Source organism: Pelophylax lessonae (genome assembly GCF_965119305.1).
Source record: "Pelophylax lessonae genome assembly, chromosome: 4".
NCBI lineage: Eukaryota > Metazoa > Chordata > Amphibia > Anura > Ranidae > Pelophylax > Pelophylax lessonae.
This window is the reverse complement of record NC_138771.1, coordinates 496,610,190-496,637,457: the sequence shown is the minus strand read 5'-3', so window position 1 is coordinate 496,637,457 and position 27,268 is coordinate 496,610,190. Positions and strand designations below refer to the sequence as shown.

The following is a 27,268-nucleotide window of genomic DNA, read 5'->3' as shown; positions in this document are numbered from 1 at the left end:
ATGGAGTGTGGACTGACGAGTAATAAATAAATATATATTTAGAACACCAACATTGGTGCACTAAAAAATAAATTCTAAGTTATGACATCATTTGTCAGGATTTTTGTTACTTTGCGGTCTGCACTACTGTGCATTTCATCCCTCCATGGGTGTCTCTGCTACACCTCATTTATTTCTTCTATTTCCTGCCACTCAATGCTGATGTCCCCCAAGTGGACCCAGAATTGGGCTACCCCAAGCATTGAGGGTGACCATCCCAACATCTGCATGTAGACAGATATATTCTCCACAGGTTATGTACTCAAGTCAACTATTGTCATTCACAAGCTCCAAAGATGAAAGTTACAATCCCTCCCTATTTAAGATTAGGAAAAGGTAATCATTCAATAAAAATTTAAAGTGATTGTAAAGTCTCGTTTTTTTTTTCAATAAAAATAATAAACATGTTATACTTACCTCCTCTGTGCAGTTGGTTTTGCACAGGGCAGCCTGGATCTTCCTCTTCTCGGGTCCCTCTTTGGCTCTCCAGGCCCCTCCCTCCCTTTGAGTGCCCCCACAGTAAGCAGCTTGCTATGGGGGCACCCGAGGCGAGGCACAGCTCCCTGTATCTATTCAGACACGGAGCTGCGGTTCGGCCCCGCCCCGTCTCTCTCCTGATTAGCTAGCTGCCTTTGAGTGTCAGCAACGGGAGCCAATGGTGCCGCTGCTGTGTCTTAACCAATGAGGAGGGGAGTCCCGGACAGCTGAGACAGTCCTGGATGTCGTTGGGATGGGGCTCAGGTAAGCATCGTGGGAGCTGCTGCACACAGGTTTTTTTATCCTAATGCATAGAATGCATTAAGATAACAAAAACCTTCTGACTTTACAACCCCTTTAACTCAATACTACACTATAAAGGCTCTCCTGTCTACCTTCTTTTATCTTCTCTTGTGGTTATTGCAGTGGGTTCTTCCTTTTTTTCCTCGCAGAAATAAAGATTCGGACAAGATAAACATATTGCTTTTATTTCTTGACTACAACAGTGCAACAGTTAAGCTACATTTCACGGACATGCCATACTTTGCCTTCTTTTGCACATGTGGGCCTTCAAGAGGCTTCATACACATACACATGGGGCAAGAGTAGGAACTTTCCTCAGTTCTGACAAAGGCTAGACAGAGTATTATCCAAACTCTGCCACTGAAAACATGTAGCTTTTTGATTCCTTTCTTCACTAAGTGCACAGTTCACATAATGGGAGATGGAATAACATTTATTTGGACTTTTACATAATTTATAGCTGTCAGTAAAAGAACTGTTCCTAGATATGGCTAAAATTTGGCACAGATCGTGCTCTCCTCTAGCCAAAGAAAATATCTATGGGGTGCAGGATATGCGTGGGCAACCCCCCACCAGAATAAGTGAGGTAATGAGTATTTAAATGCTGTTATTAGCCATCTTGTTCAGGCATCATCCATGGTCACCTTCTACTTTCTGGACTGAGATCCAAGCTCAGAGATGACACAATCATGTAAGAGTCGGTTCACACTATGGCGACACGACTTCGGGCGACTTGAACAAGTCGCCGTGCACCGCGACTTCGGCGCGGCTTGCATTGACTTCACATAATGGAAGTCAATGCAAGTCGCTCCGACTTCGGCCAAAAGTAGTGCAGGAACCTTTTTCTAAGTCGGAGCGACTTGAGTCTCTCCTATTAGAACGGGTCCCATTGCACAGAATGGAGCACGACTTGTCAGGCGACCAAGTTGCCTGACAAGTCGGAGTAGTGTGAACCGCCACCTAAGCTGGTGTCTGTGCAGTTCTTGCTACACAGTTACAATGTTGCAATTTGATCACTGGAGGAAGGGAGACTGAGGAAATGCTTCCTCCTGCCTGCAGCAGACTGATAACATCATCTCAGTTTAGGAAAAATCATTGAACTGGAGTTTAAAGATGGCTTTTCTGAAACTAAATACCGCTCCTGTATATTGTGACATGTCAGGAATTTATTTATGAAGACTCATAAAGTTATCAAGAGCTCATGTAACAGTTTAGCTTACAGAGCACATGAAAGCTCTGACTTAAATATATAAATTGTTTCAACAGCTGGAAAGTAATGTCATACTCATATGATCCCCTGCTGTGCTGTACGGCTTACACAGACTGCAATTCTGCAGATCTGCCCCGCTTCCCTTCCTCCTTCTTGCTCTTTGGTCTGCTGGTTAACACACTTAACAAGCATAGCCATGATCAGAATATCATTCAAAAAATACCGCTTTCAAATCAATCCTATCATAATATTATCGTTCGTACACAGCTTTTGACCAAAAATTTCTAAAGGGACAAACACGAAAAGTTTTCTCGTTCGATACCAGATCATGCGATTTTCATTTAATCAATGCAGTCTTCATCCGAAAATACAATACAAATACATTACAACACATTACATCATTTCCCAATTTTTATTCGGTCATATGAGAATTTTAGTAATTTAGTGACCTATTAATTTTCGATATGGAGCCTAGCATGCAAAAAAAAAATCATTATCACATAATCTTATCGAGTATACTAGGGTTAACCCTTGTGACATCTACTCTGAGCCCACTCACTTCTGTAAGCCCACTTAATTCCTGCCCCCTCATGCCCATCAGCTTAAAGGACAGCATCTACAAATATATCTTAAAGTGCTGGTAAAAGTAAAAGTTTTTTTTTTTTTAACCTTAATGCATTTTCTACATCAAGGTAAAAAAAAAAAAAACTTTTAATAGTTGCAGACCCCCCAGCCCCCTCTAAAAACTCACCTGAGCCCACTCTAAATCCAACACTGCAGCAGTTCTCCTCCCCTCTCTCACAGACTTGGCTGAAAGCAGCGGGTGCCATTGGCTCCTACTGCTGTCAGTCAAAATCTGTGAGCAGAGAGACGGGCTGTATGTCTAAATAGTGGCTTCCTATGGAGTGCAAGGGGGAGGGGCCAAGAGTGAAGGCAGGCGACCCCAGAAGAGGAGGATCTTGGCAAAACCACTGCAAAGAGCAGGTAAGTATAACATGTTTAAAAAAAAAAAAAAGGAAAGCTTTACAATCATTCAATCTAAAGCAAATTAAATTTATGAAAAAAATATTAATTATTATAATAATTTCAAATTAAATTAAATTTAAAAAATACATTGAGATAAGGGATGCCCTTGATTATTATATCACCCTCTTATACTTACAGTGATGAAAAAAGGATTTTGCTGGAGGTCACATGGCGGGTCACATGATGGATGAGGTGTCGATGAGTTCACATGAGTGGAGGGTTGATGAAAGAGATGAGGAGAGATGATGGGATATCATGAATCGCATGTGGCAATAACTACTACACATCATGCCCTACTAGAATCATTCCAAGAAAAAGACACTAAGAAACCACACCCCCAACATGACTATGCCTTCCTTCTGCAAACTCCACCCATATCTAAGCAAAGTCCTGCCTCCATACACCTGGATGGCATTAGCAGTTACCAGGTCCTTTCAATAAATTAGGTTTATTATTTGTATATGTAAAACTCAGGTATGTTATGAGCTAGAGGAACCATGATCTAATGTAGGAGGTCTGCACTAATACACAGTCATTGCTTCAGGACAGGATCAGTATGGAGAGCTCTACCTTCTGCGGTGTTCTCTGATGACCAGAAGGTACACAGACTGAACTCCAGGACAAACCTGCAAGACAAAAGGTGTACATGGGAAAGGTGAGATTTCACTTTTCAAAAGGTAATCTGATTTCTTGAACTTTTTTTTGGCCTTTTTCACACGGGTGGTGAAACCAATGAGGACAACCGGGGCTTTGTATGTCTACACATGGTAAATAACAAGAATAAAATACATTAAATGCACACATAATCTTATTGCAAATTTTTTCCCTTGCCAACAAATGGCAGGTCTATTTAATGTGAATATGTTTACAAATTTCATCAAAGTTCATAAATGTGGCTTATAGGAAACTTGTCTATCCCTTGGTTGGCAAGAGGTCATGAAAGCTTGGATATCTGGCTAAATTTTGCAGCATCAGTATGTGTTAGTTAAAACTTTGCCTAAATTGCACACCTAAATACATTATTTTTAAAGGGCATACAGTGCATCCGGAAAGATCTCAAGGTGGCAATGGAATTGCAGCCTGCAATTTTTGGAGTCTAGAAGAAGGAGCACTCTGGCTAAGGCTGAGTTCAGAGTCAGGTCCACATAGTCCAGCTTTGTGGATGGAACCAAAGCAGACCTCTGAAGGTTCAGAACCCAGCCAAACTCCCACAGAATTTGTATTGTAATCTACAGGTTGTCCACCAGAGCAGTAGGGGACTCTGCTCGCAGAAGGAGGTCGACCAAGTAGCCCAGTACCATAATCCCCCATTGGCATAGCAAGGCTAGCACTGGGGCTAACACTTTTGTGAAGACCCGAGGAGCAGAGGCTAGACCAAAGGGTAACGCCACACACTGATAATGCTCCTCTCCCACAGCAAAGCTGAAAAAAATGCTGGTGACTGGCACAAATTGGAATGTGAAGATAGGCATCCTTGATATCAATGGAGGCAAGGAAATCCCCCTGATGCAGGGATGCCACCACCGTTCAATTGGACTCTATTCTGAACTTCTGTACCCGCACAAAGCAGTTTAGCGCCTTGAGGTCCAGGAATGGACGCACTTTGCCTTCCTTCCTGGTTTGAGTAAAAACCCTGAAATTGTTCCGAAGTCGGGAACCAGGACAATCACCCCTTGAAGGAACAGGTCTTGTACTGCCCCAAACAGGCTCTGTAAGCGCTCTAGGGACAGGCGCAAATTGGAAGGAAAAAACCTTGCCAGGGGACAAGAGAAAAAACTCGATCTTGTAGCTGGACCTAATTACTTTGTTGACTCACTTGTCTTGCACTAGGGATGTCCACGGGTTCGGAAACCAGCGAAGACGTCTCCCCATCCCCAATATGGGTGAGGATGCACCTTCATGCTGAAGAAGCCTTGTCCGCGGGTCTGGAGAAGCCTGATCTTGGCTTGCCAGGCCAGGTTAGTTTGGATCCTCCTCAAGAGGCCCTGAAAGGTTTCGAGCCCTTGTCAGTCGACCCTGAGGGACAAAAAAACGTCTTATGATCTGAGAAGGAGGGCCCACATCTATGACGAGTTTCATTTTCCTTAGTAGCCTGCGGAAGAAAAGTACTCCCCCCCCCCCCCCCCCGAGACCTTTAATGATGTCATCCAGAGTAGCTCCAAACAGGCGATCTCCTTGGAAAGGAAGATCAGTCAAAGCCTTTTTAGAAGTCTGAACTGCAGACCAGCACTTGAGCCAAAAGAGACGTCGAAGGACCACCGCCAAAACAGAGAGGCGAGCCATCAGGGGAGCTGCATCCATAGAGGCATCACAGATAAACTGCAGCACCTGGACCAGCTTGTCCGCCAGCTCGGCAAAGGCAGGGGGAAGCTGTTCCCCCTCCAGGTCACCGCGTAAAAGCTTAGCTCACTTGGTCAGAGTTTGCGAAACTAGGGCAATGGTGAATACCGGCCTCATTGCAGAACCAGTCAGAGTGTACATACTGTATGGCGGGCCACAGCCTCCGCCTTCCAGTCAGCCGGATCCTTAAAGGCTTAAAGGGACTGTTCCACCGGAATCATGGTTGCCTTGTTTAATCTGGAAACAGGAGGGTCCACCACTGGCAGCGCAGTCCACTTCTTAAGAAGGAACTCCTCATAGGGGTAATGCCTAGTAAAGCCCTTAGGGACCCCACGGGGGCGCTTTGGTCGTCCCCACTCTTTAGCGACAATTCTGTCAAAATAGGCAGGGAAAGGAAACACCTTTGCCACTCTGGATGGCTTGTGAGTGCCAAAGAGTACCTGTGCCTCCGTCTCAGGTTCAGCTGCGTCCTCCATCTTCAGGGTCTCACGCACAGATACAATCAGTGCATTCACCAGCACCTTTTTGTGCGTGGTCGCAGATGTGGAGGAATCATCCTCACCTGGAGGATTCCAGGCGTGTTGTTGCAGACCCAGCAGGGTGACCCACGTCCGCGGTGGCCGGATCATTCGGGATCTGATGAGATAGATGAGGCAGGGGAAGGCGGGAGAAGCTTTTTGCTAGCCCATCGCCCGCAAGCCACCTCCACCCGGGACACAAGGGACTCCAGGACCGCCGTCAGTGCATGGCTATATAGTTGGGACCCAGAGGGCCCTGCAGCCTCAGAGAGGGGATCAGGTGGGGAAATGTGCTCCAAAGACTCCATGAGCCACCAGGGGGACCCCACAAAAAAGTGTAAAGCACTGCTAAGGGACAACCCCCACCGTGCTGGCAGCATCACCCGGTCACCAGGCACAAAGCACCAAGCGATCCTCAGCAGAGAGGGAGAGGACCCCAGCAGACTCACCGCCTGCAGAGACAAGCACCTGCAGCCACCAGATAATCTGCACTACAGGTGCGGTGATCAAGAAGTAAAATTATTCAGGAGTCAGCACCAGGGGATGAGGAGGGGTTCCCACTGCCGAAATCACTGCCCACAGGGCTCCACTGTCATGGCCGCCACTATTTTCAATGGCATACCACAGCAAAATGGGCACCGGACTACAAAAGCATGGTTGCTGTGTATAGAACACACAGGCTACAACAAATTTGCGGCCCCACGTGGCACTACGAGGCATACAAGGACCCAGGATTGGGAGACCAGGCCTCAAGGACAGATCCTGGCAGGAGCCGCCTCCAGGTACAATCCCCCCACCCCTGCACAGCCAACCGTCCGGCTGCTGGCGGCTCCCATCGCCAGTCAGCTCCCTGCCCCCACTCCTGGAAAGTGGCCAGACCACCCAAAAAGCCCCAGCGTATGTGGAAGGGGGTGCAGGATGAGGGACTCGGCAAGGGGGGGTGCCTGCAGGACGGAGGGGAACCTGGGGATCCGACCGCTCCAAGGAGGGGCCCACATCTACCCCAAAACCCTCCAGGGGGAAAGGGGGGATAGCTACTCACCATACCAGGAACCAGGCAGGCACCACTCCAAACAGAACCCCTCTCTAACTAAATTGGGGGGCTGTCGGTCAGAAGGAACACTGCGACTCGGGCTAAGACCTGGTCATATGCAACCTCACAAGGCGTTTAACTCGCAGGCCAGCCCCCGTCCAGTGGGGCTATGTTGCGGCCGACCTAGCACGGAGCTCGCTCGCTGGCCAGACTGGGGTGACCACTGGATCTAGTTATGCAGCCGTCGCCCAGTCCGGCAGTTGATTGTAGATCTCACAGGAAAAATTCAGGAGGAAAAAATGTCCTATCTAAAAAATTTTGCCAGGACCAAAGATCCCAGCAAGGAACTAGATCCTTACTCCTGACTAGGCAGAAAAAAACTGAGTAGCTATACCAGAGAGGGGGAGAATACCCCCTGGGGCTGCCCATGGGTGTAGCCAGAATTATTTTCTGCCCAGTGTCCTACTCCTTTAGGGGGCAGTATAACACAATGGTTATGAACACCAGTAGCTGTGTCCGTCAATGAGCAAAAGAGAAATAAAAATTCCAGTCTGGGGGTGTCTGTAAACATTCCTGCATTAATTAACATGTGATTTTTCTAATTACTTTGACTAAATAAAGACACAATCAATCGATTTATATCATTAGAACCCAAAATATGCAAATGAGGAAGGTAAAGATCCCATTGTTCTTTATCTGAATAAACATTTGCTGTGTGCCACATTATTCAAATTTTTAGTTTTCTGTGCATGTTTACCAGCTGAATCACATGCTATATCTCCCTAACAGAATTCACAGGTATGTCCAACTTCTACAGAGCAATGGCTTTGTTGGAGAGCCATCAACAACTGCTGGGAAATTTTACTATTGTGGGAGGGGCAGAGACACTAAAAAAAGCAGGGAAATCCCACCCTTGTGGGAGGGACAGATATACAAACTCCAAAATAAATTTTTGACTGTGAATGTACAGTAGTCCTTGAATGTTTAAATACATATTAGACACTTACACGACCAGGTTGCTAAGAAGCCATTGGGCAGCCGATATTAATGCAAAAAGAGGCTAAAAGACACAAAGAAGATCAGATTAGTGCCAAGGAGCCCCAGTAAATTGCCATGAACAATGCCTAGTATATACGATGAGACAATCGGATGAAAAACTCGCTTTTGGAGCAATCTGATAATCTGATTGTTAGTACTTTTGAGAGCCGATCAAGGCAGTTCATGCAAAACTCTCCAAAGGGACAAACATGAAAATGTTTCTCGTAAGAAAACAGAACGAACAATTTTCATTTCATCAGTACAGTATTCATCCGTAAAAAATTGAGTGACTGACCAAGAGTGCGCATGCTCGTAAATGAAAGATTTTATTACATTCATATAGAAGACAAATAGGTTACTAGAGTTAAGAAAATTCTGATAAGCCAGAATACAACTTCCAGTGATGATGTATTGCATTACATCATCACTGGAAGTTGTATTCCAGCTTACGAGAACTTTCTTAACTCTAGTAACCTATTCGTTTTAAAAATGAGACTAGCATGCAAAAAAAAAAAAAAAAAAACGATCACTAGTCCGATATTCTCATCGTGTGTACCAGGGTTAAGTCTTAAATTCCAGAGATCAAATAAAGATGCATCTCAAAAATTTTGAATATCATCAAAAAGTTAATTTCTTTCAGTAATTCAATTCAAAAGTGAAACTCATATTATATAGATTCATTACGCACAGAGTGATACATTATATATGATATATTTCTTTCTTTTCATTTTGATGATTATGGCTTACAGCTAGTGCAAACCCAAACTTCAGTATCTCAGAAAATTAGAATATTGCAAAAAAGTTCAATATTGTAGACTCATGGTGTCACACTCTAATCAGCTATGTAACGCAAACCTGTAAAGGTTTCCTGAGCCTTTAAATGGTCTCTCAGTCTGGTTCAGTAGGTTACACAATCATGGGGAAGACAGTTGTCCAGACGACAGTCATTAACATCCTTAACAAGGAGGGTAAATCACAAAAGTTCATTGCTAAAGGAGCTGGCTGTTCACAAAGTGCTGTGTCCAAGCATATTAAAGGAAAGTTGAGTGGAAGGAAAAAGTGTGGTAGAAAAAAGTGCACAACCAAGAGGGATAACCGCACCCTTGAGAGAATTGTGAAACAAAGGCCAATAAAGAATTTGGGGGAGATTCACAAAGAGTGGACTACGGCTGGTGTAAGTGCTTCAAAAGCCACCACACATAGACGTATCCAGGACATGGGCTACAACTGTTGCATTCCTTGTGTCAAGCCACTACTGAACCAGAGATGTCAAAAGCGTCTTACCTGGGCTATGCAAAAAAAGGACTGGACTGTTGCTCAGTGGTCCAAAGTAATCTTTTCGGATGAAAGTAAATTTGGCATTTTATTTGGAAATCAAGGTCCCAGAGTCTGGAGGAAGAGTAGAGAGGCACAGAAGCCAAGTTGCATGAGGTCCAATGTGAAGTTTCCACAGTCCATGATGATTTGGAGAGCCATGTCATCTGCTGGAGTTGGTCCGCTGTGTTTTATCAAGTCCAAAGTCAGCGCAGCCCTCAGGAAATTCTAGAGCACTTCATGCTTCCCTCTGCTGACCAGCTTTATGGAGATGCTGATTTAATTTTCCAGCACAACTTGGCACCTGCCCACACTGCCAAAAGTACCAATACCTGGTTTAATGATCATGGTATCACTGTGGTTGATTGGCAGGCAAACTCATCTGACCTAAACCCCATTGAGAATCTGTGGGGTATAGTCCAGGAGAAGATGAGAGACACCAGACCCAACAATGCAGATGAGCTGAAGGCCCATATCAAAGCAACCAGGGCTTCCATAATACCTCAGCTGTGCTACAGGCTGATCGCCTCTATGCCACACCGCATTCATGCAAAAGGAGCCCCGACCAAATATTGAGTTCATACTATACTGTACACGGACATACTTTTCAGTAAGCCAACATTTCTGTATTAAAAATCCTTTTTTTTTTATTGGTCTTATGTAGTAATGTTCTGATTTTATAAGATATTACATTTTTGGGTTTTCACTAGCTGTAAGCCATAATCATCAAAATTAAAAGAAATAAATGCTTGAAATATATCATTCTGTGTGTAATGAATCTATATAATAAGTTTCATTTTTTGAATTAGATTACTGAAATAAATTAACTTTTTGATGAAATTCTATTTTTTTGAGATGCACTTGTACATCCAACATGGCTTTGAATTCAGAATCATGGTCAGAATGAGTAAAAACATGTTGTGCTTGCATTTTGTGGCTTTGCACTGCTTACGGCCCACTGTATCCCTCCAGTGGTTGAGGAACTACAAGTACCAGCATAGCAACTGGCAGAGTAAATTTGGCCCCGTAGTTCCTCAATGGATTGGCCATTGTCATGCCATGTTCATGTCTGCCCCAGCAATTTTCTAGGTGGCCAGCAATACAAATCAAATCTTACATTAGGATCTACATCTACAAATCATCTTACATTAAGTAGAGTGCGGCCTCCACTGTGATGGAGATAGGGGTGTTTACACATCGCCTGGTAATCGTACAACGTCACCCTGTAAGAAAAGAATCAGACATTGGACAAGTCTTCCCTTCAGGGTTGCCAAACAGCAAGTTTATACTTTTATTCTTAGACAGCTATTGTGAAAAGTCCAAAAATGTATGGACACATCACCCTAACACAGTATTGCATTGCCCACAATTATAGGACATACAGGGCTATGTTCACAAATATCTGACACAAATCAGCCCCTGCTGTAGCCTCTCACATTGGCGTTTATTTACTAAAGTTAGAGAGGGCAAAATTATTCACAAGTCTGCAGAGAAACCAATTAGCTTCTAGCCTCAGCTTGTTTAATTAGGCTTTAGCATTAAAACCTGGAAGCTGATTGGTTTCTCTGCAGCATTGTGACACATTTTGCCCTCTCTAGCTTTAGTAAATAAACCCAATTTTGACTTGCTACCAAGTAACAATGTTGCAGTCTGATCACTGAGGGAGAGGAGACTGGGGAAATGCTTCCTCCTGCCAGCAGCAGAATGATGACATCAATTCACTAGGCATATTCCTTGGACTCGAGCACATGAAAGGCTTTTTATCTTTCATTTTTTGAAGATTTCCAGGAAATTAAGACATAGCTTTGGAGTCATATGCAAAAACTGACATGGTCCCTACACAGAGAGTGAGATTGAGTGCAATATCAGAATACATAATGACTAGATAATATGACATAATGACTTTGCTCCACAAAAGCAATTTGCTATGCAGGTTGGGGAGACTGAGGACAACAGGCTTAAAAGAATGGGAGAGAAAAGAAAAAAGGAAAGAACACAAAAAAAGAAGGGGGGGGGGGGAAAGAGAGAAAGGGATCAGGATCTAGGTAGGGAAAGAAAGAGTGGGACCCCAAGAGATGGTGGTGGTGGTGCCCAGCGCAGGAGCATGGTGAAAGGATGGTATTTAAAAATCATGGTTCCGAGAGAGAAGCATTAAAATTGGGTGCCAAATTTTTTAATATTTCAGGATTCTGTTCTGTAAGGTGCTGTGTGTACTATAGCTTGATTTGTTTTTTTGTTTAGTGGCCGGAAGGCAAAGCATAGGCATTTTCCAGGCTTTAGCAATTTTTTGTTTCGATGACGTATTATTTTGGAATAAAAGCTTAACTTCAGCCAAGGTTTAGTCAGGAGGGAGCCTTTTCAAAAGCACCACTAGGGGTCCGGTTGAATGGTGATACCAAATAGCTGCGTTAACTTCCAAAAAGATGCAAACCAGAATGTTGCCACTATAGGGCAAGCTCACCAAATGTGAAGATAAGTTCCGAGTAGGGCTGGGCGATTTTGCCTAAAAAAAAATCTTCGATTTTTAAAGAAAAATTCGAGTTTCGATTCGATTTTCGTTTTTTTTTCCAATGCACTTAAAAAATGACTGCAGAGTCTGGAGGGAGGACTGAGGAGAAGGAGAAGCGATGTATATGTGTGTCTGACTCTGACGGACCACCGCCGCGCCTGGATGTGACGTCAGCTGCGGGCGGTGCGTCTGTACAGGGGCTGCGCTGTGATAGGTACAGTCCAGAGAACGAGTCCACAGTAACCGGCCACCTTTTTTAGTTTGACTTTGAAACTATTTTTTTTTTCAAACTCAAGTTTTTTCTAAAATACTTTTTTCTGCCTTGTGCAGCCACCGAACTCCCCAGTAACGGACCACCGCCGCGCTTGGATGTGACGTTAGCTGCGGGGCGGGCGGTGTGTCTGTACAGGCCGGGGCTGCGGCGCGCTGTGATAGGTACAGTCTCCGCGGCCTGGATGTGACGTCAGCTGCGGGGCGGGCGGTGCGTCTGTACAGGCCGGTGTTGTAAATTTTGTCGGACCCGTGAAAAAAAAATCGGACCTCGTCACTTCCGGTGACAGAGCATCACAAAACAGCTGATAGGAGTCGTCCGTGCGCATGCGCAGAAGACATTTTTCGAGGTTTGGAAAAATTATAACAGAGAGCGGACAGCTGATTGAGAGGAGGCGGGGCTGAGGTGCGACGGAGGACGTAGGACACCGCCGCGTCATCGAGACATTAGGGACGGAGGCACATATGCAGAGCTGGCGGAGGAGGCGGGATGGAGGTGCGGCCGTGTAATAAATGCAGGGCTTAAGCGACTCCTTCTGTTTTATTATCTTTAGTAATTATCGTATTATTTATCCTTAGGATTTCATTACATTTAGTATTTCTTATTTTGTATTATAGAAATACTAAATGTTATGAAATCCTAAGGATAAATAATACGATAATTGCTAAAGATAATAAGGAGTCGCTAAAGTCCTGCATTTATTACACGGCCGCACCTGCGTCCCGCCTCCTCTATTCAGCTCTGCATATGACGCGGTGGTGTCTTCCGTCCCACCTCAGCCCCGCCTCCTCTCATTCAACTGCCCGCTATGTGTTATAAGTTTACCAAACCAAGATAATGTCTTGTGCGCATGCGCACTTGAGACTCCCATCACCGGAAGTGACGAGGTCCTGTAATTGTGGTTTAGAGAATTCCCTGACCAAGACCATTGGCCCACTACAGGAGACAGTTTCCTGGCAGGCTCGCTCAGGTGGGTTTGGACAAGGACCCTTAATACGTCCAAGCTAATCAGAAAGAGAAGATGTACACAAGCAGATATTGTATATGAATACTTGTCATTTTTTTTTTAATCCCCACAGGCAATGAAAGCTAAAGGAATCCTGGGCACTCACTGCAAGCATTTGTTTGGTACGCTGAATTTTAGAACACCGGGGCTGCGGCGCGCTGTGATAGGTAAAGTCTCCCCGGCCTGGATGTGACGTCAGCTGCCGGGAGAGGAAGCGGGTGGTGCGTCTGTACAGGCCAGGGGCTGTGATAGGATAGGCACCTATCCTATCACAGCCCCTGGCCTGTACAGACGCATTGCCCGCTTCCTCTCCCGGCAGCTGACGTCACATCCAGGCCGGGGAGACTTTACCTATCACAGCGCGCCGCAGCCCCGGCCTGTACAGACGCACCGCCCGCCCCGCAGGTCCGTTACTGGGGAGTTCGGTGGCTGCACAAGGCAGGAAAAAGTATTGTAAAAAAAAAATCTCGAGTTTAAAAAAAAAAAATCGTTCCAAACTAAAAAATCGATAAATCGATTAAATCGATTTATCGCCCAGCCCTAGTTCCGAGGTTTCCACATCCCAGAAAACACATGGAGGGATCATTTGAGACATACTTGGTTATCCTAGCCAGGACAAGATACCATCTGGAGAGCACCTAATAAATAATTCCAAAGCTAAAATGTTTTGTAAAGCGGTAAGGGTGGACTGCCATATTTCGCGCCAGTCTACCACTTCCAAGGAGACCTCTAAATCCATGGTCCATTTGTGAACATATAATAGTAAAGGGGTGGGTGGGTTGGACAACAGATGAAGATAGAGTCTAGAGATTATACCTTTTGTGTGTGGATGAGAGGAACAGAAACGCTTGAACATAGTCATCTGATCCCTGCCAGTATGCACACGTATATAGGAAAAAAATGTGAACTTGAAGGTAACAAAACATCTCTGAGTGTAGGAGCTTATTTTACTCAAGTAACACAGGGAATGTTTTAATAGATGTATACAGGTTGACTGTATGGTGAAATAGTGAAGAATCCGAATAATGTCCAGAATATGGAAACAAAAACGGGTAACTTGTGCAGGTACCGCTTACCGGAAATAAAATAAACAAAGGCCCATCAACATGTTCAAAATAAGTCCTAGGGATGAGGTCCAGGTGGACTACCAGGTTCCGACGCGGATCCCTCAATGGAGTGGTAACATGTGTGATACAAAAAAATACACCGCCATAGCGTAAAACCAAAAAAAATTTATATATGTAAATAAAGGACACCCAAAGTGCATTGAGAACACCACTGCTCCCGTAGTGAAAAATGTGATAAAGGATGCCACAGAACCCCAATAGGTACTCCTTACCAAAATATAGATGAAAAATAGCAGATACACCAAAAAGGGGGGAGAAGGGGGATCACCCCAATAGGACAGCAGCTTACCACAAGGATGAATATGGAGAGCTTATATAAGACTGGATAGGTGTGGTCTGAACAAGCAAGCAAGTGGGGGAAACACCTCTGATGGATAAAACACCCTTACCGACTCCCGATGATAAGGAGGCAGGAGGGATGTGTATGGAACCGATCCGTTGTGTCTCCTCACTCAGATAGGGAACTCAGATGGACGGTATTGGATCGCTGTCAGCCAGTCAGTCCTCCTCTTGCTCACACACCGGGCTGTCCGGGGCCACTTCCTCAACCCTTCTCTCAGTCGACTGAGTCGACTGAGAGAAGGGTTGAGGAAGTGGCCCCGGACAGCCCGGTGTGTGAGCAAGAGGAGGACTGACTGGCTGACAGCGATCCAATACCGTCCATCTGAGTTCCCTATCTGAGTGAGGAGACACAACGGATCGGTTCCATACACATCCCTCCTGCCTCCTTATCATCGGGAGTCGGTAAGGGTGTTTTATCCATCAGAGGTGTTTCCCCCACTTGCTTGCTTGTTCAGACCACACCTATCCAGTCTTATATAAGCTCTCCATATTCATCCTTGTGGTAAGCTGCTGTCCTATTGGGGTGATCCCCCTTCTCCCCCCTTTTTGGTGTATCTGCTATTTTTCATCTATATTTCGGTAAGGAGTACCTATTGGGGTTCTGTGGCATCCTTTATCACATTTTTCACTACGGGAGCAGTGGTGTTCTCAATGCACTTTGGGTGTCCTTTATTTACATATATAAATTTTTTTTGGTTTTACGCTATGGCGGTGTATTTTTTTGTATCACACATGTTACCACTCCATTGAGGGATCCGCGTCGGAACCTGGTAGTCCACCTGGACCTCATCCCTAGGACGTATTTTGAACATGTTGATGGGCCTTTGTTTATTTTATTTCCGGTAAGCGGTACCTGCACAAGTTACCCGTTTTTGTTTCCATATTCTGGACATTATTCGGATTCTTCACTATTTCACCATACAGTCAACCTGTATACATCATCCACAGCGCAACTTATTTTATATTGGACATTTTTTGGGTGCTAGTCTCACTTGAGGTTGCTGCTTTTATTTTATTCTTGGATTAGCGCAATTGTTTTCCCCTTTTTTTCTAATGTTTTAATAGAGGTCGAAGTAGTAAGTTGATGTAGTCTTCATAAATTTAATCGGGACCAAATTCAGAAGGAGGATAGAGAAACATAGGCGGCTGGATAAAAGGCCGGATGGCTAAGGAAGAAAAGTTAGTGGGACATGGGGGATAAGAGGCACAAGGATCCCTTTAGTTTATCCCACAGTGCCAAAGAATGGAGGTTGATTAGTTTAGAAAGTGTTTTACGTTCAGATGGCTTAAGGCACAATAGATTATCAATACAGAATGGATCACAGTCTGTTGCTTCCAAGCAGGTCCACAGAGGGATCTCCCAGGTTGCATGGTATTTATTCACCTGCACAAGTTGGGCTGCATAGTGTTATTTAGTACAACTGAGAATCCCAAGACCTCCCTCTAGCTTAGGGCACATTAGATGAGACTTTGGAAGCTGTGGTCTAAGGGTACCCCAGATATAGCTGGAAACCCAGTGTTATAAATAATGAGATGGTACGGAGGCTGGGAGTACTCTAAACAAGTAGAGGTTTTGGGTAATATTGTAAGTTGTACTGCTGAAATTCTACCCCACCATGAGATATGTAAAGGAGTGCAGCTTGATATAAGGGTTATCAGGTGGGCTAACATGGGTAGGTAATTCTCTCTGTACATGGCGTTGGAATGGCTAGTGAGTTTTATTCCTAGGTATACGAGATGGCATTCCGGCCACTGGAGGGGAAGTGAGGAATACAGGGTCTGATATTCTGCTTCAGGGAGCATTATGTTTAAGGCTACATTCACACCTGAGCGTAGCGTTTTTGGGCGTTTTTTACCGCGATTTTACCGCGATTTACAGGCGTTTTTACAGGCGTTTTTTGTGCAGGCGTTTTTAGATTGAATAGATACCAATGGAAAACGCCTGTAATCTGCCCAAAAAGAAGCTCGTGTACTTTTTTGAGTGTTGGGCGTTTTGTATACAGCGTCAAAACGCTCAGATGTGAACAGGGGCCATTGAAATGAATAGGATTTGTCTTGTTGGGCGTTTTGAGAGCTGATCCTAGAGCAGAAAAACTCTCCAAAAACACCCCAAAACGCCTACATGTGAACGGAGCCTAAAGCTTTGGATTTACTACCTTAACCTCCAGACTGGAGACTTGCAAAATCGTCCAAGGATATCGTCTGCAAACAGACAGAGCTTATGGGAAACTCCATCTTCCTCGACACATCTCATATTTGAGCTGTTGTGAGAAGAGATGGGCCAAGGGCTCAATCAATAGAGCAAAAAGTAAGGGGAAGAGGGATATCCCTTTCTCATTCCCTTAGCTATGAGGAGAAAAAATCAGATTTATAGCCCACATATCAGAGATATGCCTGAGGTTTCTTCTCCTAAAGCAAGGAGATCTACCTCAAAAATTGTGGGCCGAGGCCTAAACATGCAAAATGTAGAAAAGATACGGGCAGGAGACTGTATCAAATGTTTTTCGTATATCTTAGGACAGAAAGTACGCAGAATACCTCTAGCATGTATCGAGTGCAATAAGAGAGTAACTCTTCAGTGCCTTGAAAAATATTCATACCCCTTGAAATTTTCCACATTTTGTCATGTTACAACCAAAAATATAAATGTATTGTATTGGGATTTTATGTGATAGACCAACACAAAGTGGCACATAATTGTGAAGTGGAAGGTCAATGATAAATGGTTTTCACTATTTTTTCACAAATAAATATCTGAAAAGTGTGGAGTGCATTTGTATTCAGTCCCCTTTACTCTGATACCCCTAACTAAAATCTAGTGGAACCAATTGCCTTCAGAAGTCACCTAATTAGTAAATAGTCTACCTGTGTGTAATTTAATCTCAGTATAAGTACAGCTGTTCTGTGAAGTCCTCAGAGGTTTGTTAGAGAACCTTAGTGAACAAACAGCATCATGAAGGCCAAGGAACTCTTCAGACAGGTCAGGGATAAAGTTGTTGAGAGGTTCAAAGCAGGGTTAGGTTAAAAGAAAATATCCCAAGCCCTGAACATCTCACAGAGCACTGTTCAATCCATCATCTGAAAATGGAGAGTAGGGCACAACTGCAAACCTCAGTCAGCTTGAACGCAGGTGGAGCGCAAACCGGCGATTCCTATACAATACATGCTGATCCCTGTCTTCTTTGATGTAAGTGCAATACAACCTTCTTTTTTAAATAAATTATTTGATATACTGCACCATGAGAGTGTTTCTTCCTCTCTCTCGCTATGGCAACACTGGAGCTTTGAATACGCTATTTATATATATATATATTAATAGGATGACAGCAGCGGTTTGAAATCATTCCTATGACCTCATGTATGATACGTTGAATTTTCCCATATGCGCAATTTGACTCCCTGTAATAGGGGTCAATTAAGTCTGGTGAGTGTTTAGTGCATCTGCATGCTGGTGGAGAGAAACTTTTCCTATACTCACTAAGGACCCTATTCTAGTGTGGGGTTATATATGGGTTAAATATGGACTTCAACAAAAAAAAGAGCGACAATTTTGCAAAAATAACAATATTTTTTTAACATTTTGGGCCAATTTGTTTTCTGCTACATATGTTTGGTAAAAAAAATCGCAATAAGCGTATTTTGATTGGTTTGCGCAAAAGTTATTGCGTTTACTAACTAAGGGAAAGATTTTTGTCATTTTTATTGTTTTTTTTTTTAACGAGTAATGGCGGCGATCTGTGATTTTTTTTTTGCGGGACTGCGACATTGCGGCGGACAGATCGGACCCTTGACTGACTTTTGGGGGTACCAGTGACATTACTACAGTAATCAGTGCTATACATATGCACTGTTACTGTAAAAATTACACTGGCAGGGAAGGGGTTAACTTTATTGGAGAAGGAGGGGTTAAGTGTGTCCCTAGGGGCGTGCTTCTAACTGTTATGGGATGTGGCTGTTTGTGTAACTACAGAGATATATGATCCTGCATAGTAAGATCCTATGATCTCTGCACTTACACAAGGGAGAATGACAGGCGGCTTTGTGTGCATTTGCCGCCTGCCTTTCTCCCTCTGTAACGGACGATCGCGAGTGACCGGTGGACATCGGGTCTGCCGGTCACACGTGCGGGGATCACAGTGAGCGAGCGGGGGTGGGAGCGCGCCTCCGGCAGCGCACTCGCCCCCTTTTGGCTCGCAGGCGAGTGACGTACCCATACGTCACTTTGCCTGCACGGGGCTGACCGCCACAGTATATGCACTTGCGGCATGCAAATATGCGGCCACTAAGCGCCAAGGCCCACCCACCAAGAGACCGCATATTTGCTTGCAGCCCGGCACCAAGAGGTCAAGAGGTTAATTAAATATTTTAAATACTTATTTTTAAAGTAAATTAATATATTGTGTCCAGGGTTCAGCTTTTAGGGCTACAAAACACACATAAAGATAATAATTTTAATTCTTGATGCATGAGATATTTTACATGTGTAGGTTATGACCTATTTCACATCAAAATTTTCAATTTACAAACATAAATTTTGATTTAATGTGCAATCATTTTCTTCACATGAAATCAGCATTGAATCTTTGTATTTCTAAAGAATCTGTATTGTATCTTGACTTCAAAAGGCTGCTTTTCCTTACTCTCCTCAATATACAACTCATAATGCCACCAGAGGATAGCAATATTTTTAGGATCAAAAACACCTACACAAAACCTTTGTAAATTAATATTTAATGCAGAGATGAATTATATAATAGAAAATGAGGAAAATTCTGAATATCTGTGTGATACATTATGTAGTAAATTTAAAAAAAAAAAACATTAGTAAAAAACACGCAGGAATAAAAAAAAAAAACTTATGTTCTTTTGGGTTTTTATGATGTGTGAAACTCACTGTCTGAAGACCCCCATACTAAGAAGCTGTGTCATCAGGGAGCCGTCCACTTCACCCAAGAAAACTCCTGTCTGTAAGAGAGAAAAAAGTGGAAGAGGGGGGAGAGGAGGAGAAATAAGATCATTACTATAATTATTATGTATAAATACATAAATAATCCATAGCCATTGTGCAATGTTCTTCACTTTAAGATCAATGTAAAGGTTCACGGGGCACTCTTTGCATCTGGAGGAAGCAAGGTGTTTTCTTTGCATACAGAAAGGCTTCTTCACAGTAAAAGTTGTGAAGATGTGGAATAGACTTCCTCAGGATCCAGTTCTAGCCAGATCAGCTGATTGTTTTTAAAAAAAGCTTAGTCCTTAAAGCGGAGCCCCGGGCTCCTTCAGAAAAAACTAAAAGTCAGCAGTTACAAATACTGCAGCTGCTGACTTTTAATATTAAGACACTTACCTTTCCACGAATCCAGCGATGTCTTCACCTGCGCCACTTTTTCAATCGGCTCTCTGGTGCTGCCCCCATCACCTCGGCTAAGGGAAACTCTCATTGAAGCCTTGCAGATTCACAGCTGGTTTCCTACTGCGCATGCGTAAAGCATGCTGCGCTTTGTAAATGGCCCGGCAGCGGAGGAAGGACCAGGGGGGCCGAACTTCCACCTGAGTCCGCCGCAGAAAAGTCAAAACCAGGTACCCGCTCCCCCTGAAGGCTGCTAAATGTAGCAGCAGAACTGGGCAGGAGGCAATCAAGCAGAGCGCACAGATTATGACTAGCTGCTAACATGTATAAGTAATAATACTGGCGATTGTTGATCCAAAAAATATCCAACTGTCTCAGGCGAGCAAGGAGAAAATGTTTTCCAGTTGCAAAATGCAAAATGGACCGTGTTTTATGTGAGAATTTTTGGCTTCCTATGGATGAACTGTTGGTATAGGGTTCTATATATAGAGAGATATTCTTTTTATTTATACGCTTATTTTTTTTATTCAATGTTTTTTCCACCCTAACCATTTAGGCTACATTTACAATGGCGATTAGGGCCGGTGCAAATAGTAGCGGCAGTCCGCTGGCCCCGTTCACTATAATGATAGATCACCGGCAGCCGTACCTATTTACGGCTCTCTGCACAGCCAACAATTACCTGCTGTGATCACTGCTGGACGCACTTTGTGTGCTGCCACTATTTGCACCGGCCCTCATTGCTGCTGTAGCCTTAGCTATTGTGACAGTGTGAGGCCCTGCCACTATGAAAACAAAAGGAGAAAGTAACACAGCGTTTTCAAGAATATAATTTGAAGGGCCGCAGAAAGTCAATTCTGAGCAAAGAAAATTGGATTTTTGCCTTACCATAAAATCCTTTACTCTGATGTTTATTGACGGACACAGCTACATAATCTTCTTAACCATTGAGTTATGCTGCCCCCTACAGGAGTTGAACACTAGGCAGAAAAAAGCTTTACCACGCCTATGGGGCAGTCCCAGGAGGTATACTCCCCTTTCCTGCTATAGGCATTCAGTTTTATTGCAAGCAGTGTCAGAAGAAAAATAACCCAACTCAATAGAGGGGTGGGTGCTGTGTCCGTCAATGAACATCAGAGAAAAGGATTTTATGGTAAGACAAAAATCTAATTTTCTCTTTTGTTCATTGATGGACACAGCTCATCTGAAAAAAAAATACACCCTCAAAGAGTACCAGGCCCTTTAAAACAGCAGCCTTCAAAACCTTGCAGCCAAAAGCAGCATTTGCAGATGCCAAAACATCCACTTTATAAAATTTTGTGAAAGTGTGCACAGACGACCAGGTGGCCGCCGTGAAAACCTGGATCACTGACGCCTGATGAAGGGCGGCCCAGGAGGCACTAAGCGCCCGAGTAGAAATACGCCTTAACAGGGAAAGGAGGAACCTGACCCTAATTGAACAGGCCTGCACTTCTGCCTGTCTGATCCATCCCAAAATTATCACGGCAGAAGCAGCCAACCCTTTTCGGGGTCCATCCGTAAGTACAATTAGTGAGTCTGATTTTCTAAACAACTCAATAGCCACTAGGTACACCCTGATCGCCCGGACCACATCCGGAGACTGAAAGGCAATCTCCTTAGGAGGTTTAGGCTTAGGACACAGGGAAGGCAACACCATGTCTTCGTGCAGATGGAAACCGAAAACAACCTTAGGAAGGAAAGACTGACGGGGCGAAGCACCACTTTATCTCTAAACCACCAGGCAAGGTGAACGACAAGACAAGGCTGCCAGCTCCAACAACTGATATAACTTGTCTGCTTATTTTCCACCCCTGGAATATGCACAGCAGAGAGGGCTGGAACGAAGCTTTCTGCCCACCTTAGAATGTCGGCTACTTCCCAAGCCGTCAAGACACATCATTGTCCCCCTTGGTGATTGACATAAGCCATGGGTGTGGATTTGTCCGATTGTGGTGACCACTGTCCAGTACAGGGGAAGGAAAGACTTTCCCTGCCGAAGCTCCGGAGAGAGAAGCCACCAAATCAGGGACCCTCACGTACCTCGGTAACAGGATCAGATTGTCTGACTGTGGATTCTTGTTCCAGCTAGCCATAATCTCCCTTTGCAGAGGTCTCGTAAGGAGCTGTGCAAGCAGAACCGCCTCGAAGGTAGACATCATCAGGCCCAGCACCCGCATGATAGTCCTGAGAGATGACCGACTGCTTGACAACAGGAGCCGAATTGCATCCTGCAGCTTTGGGAGCTTGTCCCAAGAGGGAAACACCCTGGCTGAGGCCGAGTCCAGAGGCAGACCCAGATAGTCCAAATTGGTGGATGGAACCAGAGCAGATTCCTGGAAACCCAATTTCCAACCCAACTCCTGCAGAGTACGCACAGTAATCTACATGTTCTCTGTCAGAGTAGTTGGAGACTCTGCTTGCAGAAGATTTTCGTCCAGGTACTCCAGTACCGCAGTCCCCCGCTGACACAACAATGCCAACACTGGGGCCAACACTTTATGAAGACCAAAGGAGCTGAGGCAAGACCAAAGGGTAATGCCACTAATTGATAATGCTCCTCGCCCACGGAAAGCGGAGAAAGCGCGGATGACCGATATATATCGAAATATGAAGGTAAGCGTCCTTGATATCGATAGAGGCTAGAAAGATCCCCTTGATGTAGGGATGCCACTACTGTACGAATGGACTCTGTTCGAAACTTCTGTACCCGCAGAAGGTCCAAGATTGAACGTACCTTGTCTTCCTTCCTGGGAACTGTAAACAGGTTTGAAGAAAACCCTTGAAAGCATTCCGATTCTGGAACTGGAACACTCACCCCTTGTAGTAACAAGTCTTGCACTGCCACGAAGACACCTCTAAGGCAGTCTGGGGATAAACGCAGGTTGGAAGGAAAGAACCTCTCTGGAGGATAAGCCCGAAACTCCATCTTGTAGCCGGACCAAATCAGCTCGTGGACCCACCTGACTTGAATCAGGTAGGTCCACGGGTCCGGAAGGACCTGCTCTCGGCTTACCAGACCAGGTCCTATTGGAACCTCAGGAGGAGGTCCTTATAGACTTAGATCCCTTGTCTTGAGATCCTGCTTAATGATATCATCCAGGGAGGATCGGACCAGGCGATCCCCCACAAAGGGAAGATCGGACACGGCCTTCTTAGAAGTCTGGTCCACAGACCAGCATTTCAGCCATGTCCTGCGCAAAAGGACCACTACTGTCATGAAAAGCCTAGAGACTAAGGGAGCCGCATCCAGAGAGTCATCATAGACGAACTGCAACCCCTGGTCCAGCTGGTCCGCCAGCTCTGCAAAGGCAGGGAGAAGCTGTTCCCCCTCCAGATCCTTGCGCAAAATCTTTGCCCACTCTCACATAGTCTGGGACATCAAAGTAATGGTGAACACCGGGCTAAGGACCGAATCGGCCACAGTAAACATGTGGCAGACCAAAGTCTTGGCTCTCCTGTCAAAGTGATCTTTAAGAGACGGAGACTCCTCAACCGGAATTAGGGTGGATTTATTTAGCCTGAAACCTGATAGTCCACCACAGGTGGGACTGTCCACTTATTAAACAGAGACTCCCCAAAGAGCTACCATCTAGCAAAATACTTAGGCACCACCATATAACGTTTAGGACAACCCCACTGACTCGCAACAATTTTGTCAAAGTAGGCCGGAAAAGGGAATACCTTTGCCGCTTTTGAGGAGCTGTGGGTACCAAATGGGGACCGGCGCCTCCGAGGCAACAGCAGCAGCTGCATCCTCCATTTTTAAAGTTACCGCACCGATACAATCAGTGCATCCACCAGCGCCTTTTCATGCGCAGCTGTAGTAGAAGAGGAATCATCCTCACTATCAGAGCACTCAAAGTGGGTGGACGCAGACCCAGTAGGGTCGCTACATACTAAGCTCACCCCGAAACATTATAATCAGGGGAGGCCACCGACTGCAATCCCGCAAGGGAATGCCGGCCAATTGTCCACAAATGGACAACCCATGAGACCACGCAAAAAACAAAGGGGTCACCCTCCGAGCCCTCCATAGAGCACATAGCCCCCTAAAGGGGGCCACCCGCTGTGACGCGGACGCGCAGGCAGGGTACCCTCGCCCACACAATAATGGCGGCAAGACTGTCACTAAAAAAGAAGCACCCCTACAGCACCACCCAGATCAAGGGAGGTGCCAAGCTCACCATATGGCCCAGCAGGCCACAAGCCATGGCCTACATTTTTGTGGAGGCCCAGCCGCAATTGCACGGATCTTCAGATGCCCAAACGGAGAGTTGGGGGCTTCAGCTAGACTCACTGAGACTGCCCACCAACAGCAGCGCCCAACTCGGCCGCATAACCTACTAGGCCGCAAGCCTCAGCCTAAATTTGTTAGGGCGCCACCTGCCAGGACGCGAGCCCCAGCGGAGCCGAACACCCAGGGCAACAGAGGGGAAGGTGGATGCCTATGCAGGAGGCAGCGGCTTAAGCCATTTTCACAGGGGCTGCCTCACATAGGTTTCCGGTCAGCAGTCCAGTCAGCAGTTCGGATGGCCGCTCGGTCAGCAGCCCGTTCAGCAGCTTGGTCAGCAGCTCACTTAGCAGCTCGGTCAGCAATCCGGACAGCGAGTAGGCTGCAAAGCCCGGCCTGACTTTTTGGCTGGATCCGGCCGCGTAAGGTGACAACCTGTGGATGGTAAATCATCCGCTCCCCCAGCCCATCAACGGTCGCAGGGAGCTCAGAGGACATCCCTGCCCTTGTCACTAACCCCCAGGATGGCAGGGAACCCTGCTTAACCCCCCGTTGCACACCAGGAAAACTTGGTCAGCAGGAGCAGCTCCAACCAGCCCCCCTGAAGAGCATGTGGCAACAGCCAGCTCATACCTGCACCCGGGGGGGGGGGGCACAGTGACCAAAATTTAGAGGGGCTAGCAGGAAGGGAGGGGAACCATCCCAGGGAGGGGCCAATGTCAAGTCCAAAAGGCCACCAGGGAAGGGGGGACACTACTTTCCATACCATGGAACCAGATGGGCACCGCTCCAGGCAGACCACATCTCTATCAGAATGGGGGTGATGCGGGCCAGGAGGCACGCTGAAACTCAGGCCTGGACCAGGTCGTATGCGTCCTCGCGAGATGTTTAACTCGCAGGCCAGCCCCCATCCAGTAGGGCTATGTCGCGCCCAAACTAACATGGAGCTGAGGTCTGCACGCGCTTGCTGGCCGGACTGGGGGGACCGTAAGTATCTAGAATAATCAGTCCGTCACCCAGTCCAGCAGTTGATAGCAGTTCTCACAGAAACAGAAAATAACAAAAGAGGAAAAAATCTGTTTAAAAAAGAATGGTTAAGAAGATTCACATAAGAGAAAAGGATTTTATGGTAAGACAAAAATCCAGTTTTCTTTGCTCAGAATTGACATTCTGCAGCCCTTCAAATTGTATTCTTGAAAACGCTGTGTTGCTTTCTCCTATGTTTTCACAGTGGCAGCTTTTTCTGGGTTTTGGAACTCCTGGGTCAGGGTCTTCAGATCTAGGACTTCTAAGTGCTTTAGGTGGGGATAAGTCTCCAACTTAGTTTCCAGGTCTTACCAGAGATCAGCAGGCGGATTGTACAGCTACCGTATGCACACCTGTTATAATGTAAGACCTCACAATGGTTTGATGCTTCACCTTAGAAGCAGGATGTCTCAGTATAGGAGTCAGGAGGATTCCAATATCCCTCCCCAATGGTTAGTGAGGCTGCACAGAGCAGTCAGAGCGTGGCAGAACAATAGGGAGCTACAAGATAGCTAAGTGTCAGGTGTAGGGTTTCTACAGGACAACAGAGGTGCCATGTTAGATGGTCTGGAAGACCAAGGCAAAGGGCTCCAGAAGCAGCACTGCTTAAGAGAGCCAGGATGCTGAACGTCATTTATGTTTGCGTTGATGATGGAAACCCCTGCATGGACAACTGATTTTCTATTTGAACTTTTGTTCATTCTTGTAAAAAAAAGTGGGCCACCAAGCCTTAAGCAGCTTTTCTGGAGTAGGCTAAACTCACTGGAAAGCACTACATTTAAGCAAATTACCCCATTATATCCCACTATGTAAAGCTGGCCATACACTATGCAGATTTCGGACATTCCTGATGAACCAGACAATATTTTCTAAGTGGGTGGCCTTGTGGGCAACCTCCTATTTGACACTCTTCACTTAAAAAAATTGAAGGAATCAGGAAAAAAGGAAAGGAAGGAAAAACTGTTGGCACTATTCTGGTATTTTGTCAAAATATAGCAGCCACAGTGGGAGATTCATCCATCTGCACTGTAGAGCTTAGATAAAGGAATCGGTTTGATTTTTTTCCCCATCAGGACGCAGGCTCAAAAAAATAAGAGACAGGAGGCATGGAGGGGAAAGAGGCAAGGGAGGGGGATAGAAATGGGGGAGAAAGGAGGTAGGAGAGGAGAAGAAGAGGGGCAATAAGGGGGGGGGGGGGAGGTGAGAGTAAACAAATTAAAGGGAACAAAGAGGAACAAGGTGGGGAAGAGAAGAAAGGAAGACAAGGAGTGGGGTGAGTAGAGAGAGCAAAGGAGGGGGGGGGGGGGGAGAAGAAGAAGCAGGGGAGGGGAAAAAAAGGGAGGGAGTTGGGAAACAGAAGAAGGGGAAGTGGAAAAGAAGGGAGTTAAAGAAGAGGAGGAAAAGAAGACTGAGAGTAGGAAAAAGTGGAAAGAGGGGGGGGGGGGTGTTAAAGGAAATGAGGAGGCATAGTAGGGAAAAAAGATGAGGGAGAGGAGGTGCTGGGGGAAGGTAAAGAGCGAGCAGAGGGAAAGAAGAGAAGGTGGGAGACTGAAGATAAGGGGGAGAGGGGGGGGTAGAGTAGAGGAAAAAAGGGTGAGAAGGGAGTTAGAAAAGGAGAAAAGAGAGAGTAATACAGCCAAGAAGGAGATATACAGAGAAAATGAAAGGGTGGGTGCGGGAGTGAGTGACAGCAGCAGGCAGGGTTAAAAGAATGTTATATACACCATGCTTTCACCTCTCTCCAGGTGTGCGTACAGTTGTACACGTTGGCAGTTAATGGGTTTTTAATGACGAACAGGCCGGGATGCAGATGGAGCATCAGCGGCTCATTATATCAAAGTCGTTAAAATCCATCTAAGCTCCCCACTGTCAGAGGCCAAAGAAGAAAGTCTCAATGTGTGCTCCTCGCCTTTCCTGTATTGCCCTGATGCCCTGAGCCTGCCAGCCTCCATTAAAATGGTGACATGAAGATTGTTAAGGCTGTGCAGTAATAATGTACCCAGCGCCATAACCCAGAACAACCAATCAGAAAATATGATTGGTCAAGATTACTTAATGAACCATCAGGTCTCTGTGCTGAATAATCGTAG

General features: G+C 45.4%; 1 protein-coding gene across 1 annotated transcript in view; it reads right to left on the bottom strand.

Moving 5' to 3' along the window:
• The window catches only part of CACNA2D4 (calcium voltage-gated channel auxiliary subunit alpha2delta 4), a 414,350-nt gene that overhangs the window by 27,684 nt on the left and 359,398 nt on the right, over positions 1–27,268 (bottom strand). The window contains exons 32-36 of the mRNA XM_082253648.1: positions 19,448–19,518; positions 10,446–10,521; positions 7,954–8,006; positions 3,626–3,681; positions 3,192–3,212 (exon numbers count right to left, since the gene is read on the bottom strand). Coding sequence (XP_082109774.1) covers positions 3,192–3,212; positions 3,626–3,681; positions 7,954–8,006; positions 10,446–10,521; positions 19,448–19,518 — 277 coding nt within the window. The remainder of the gene's footprint in view (positions 1–3,191; positions 3,213–3,625; positions 3,682–7,953; positions 8,007–10,445; positions 10,522–19,447; positions 19,519–27,268) is intronic.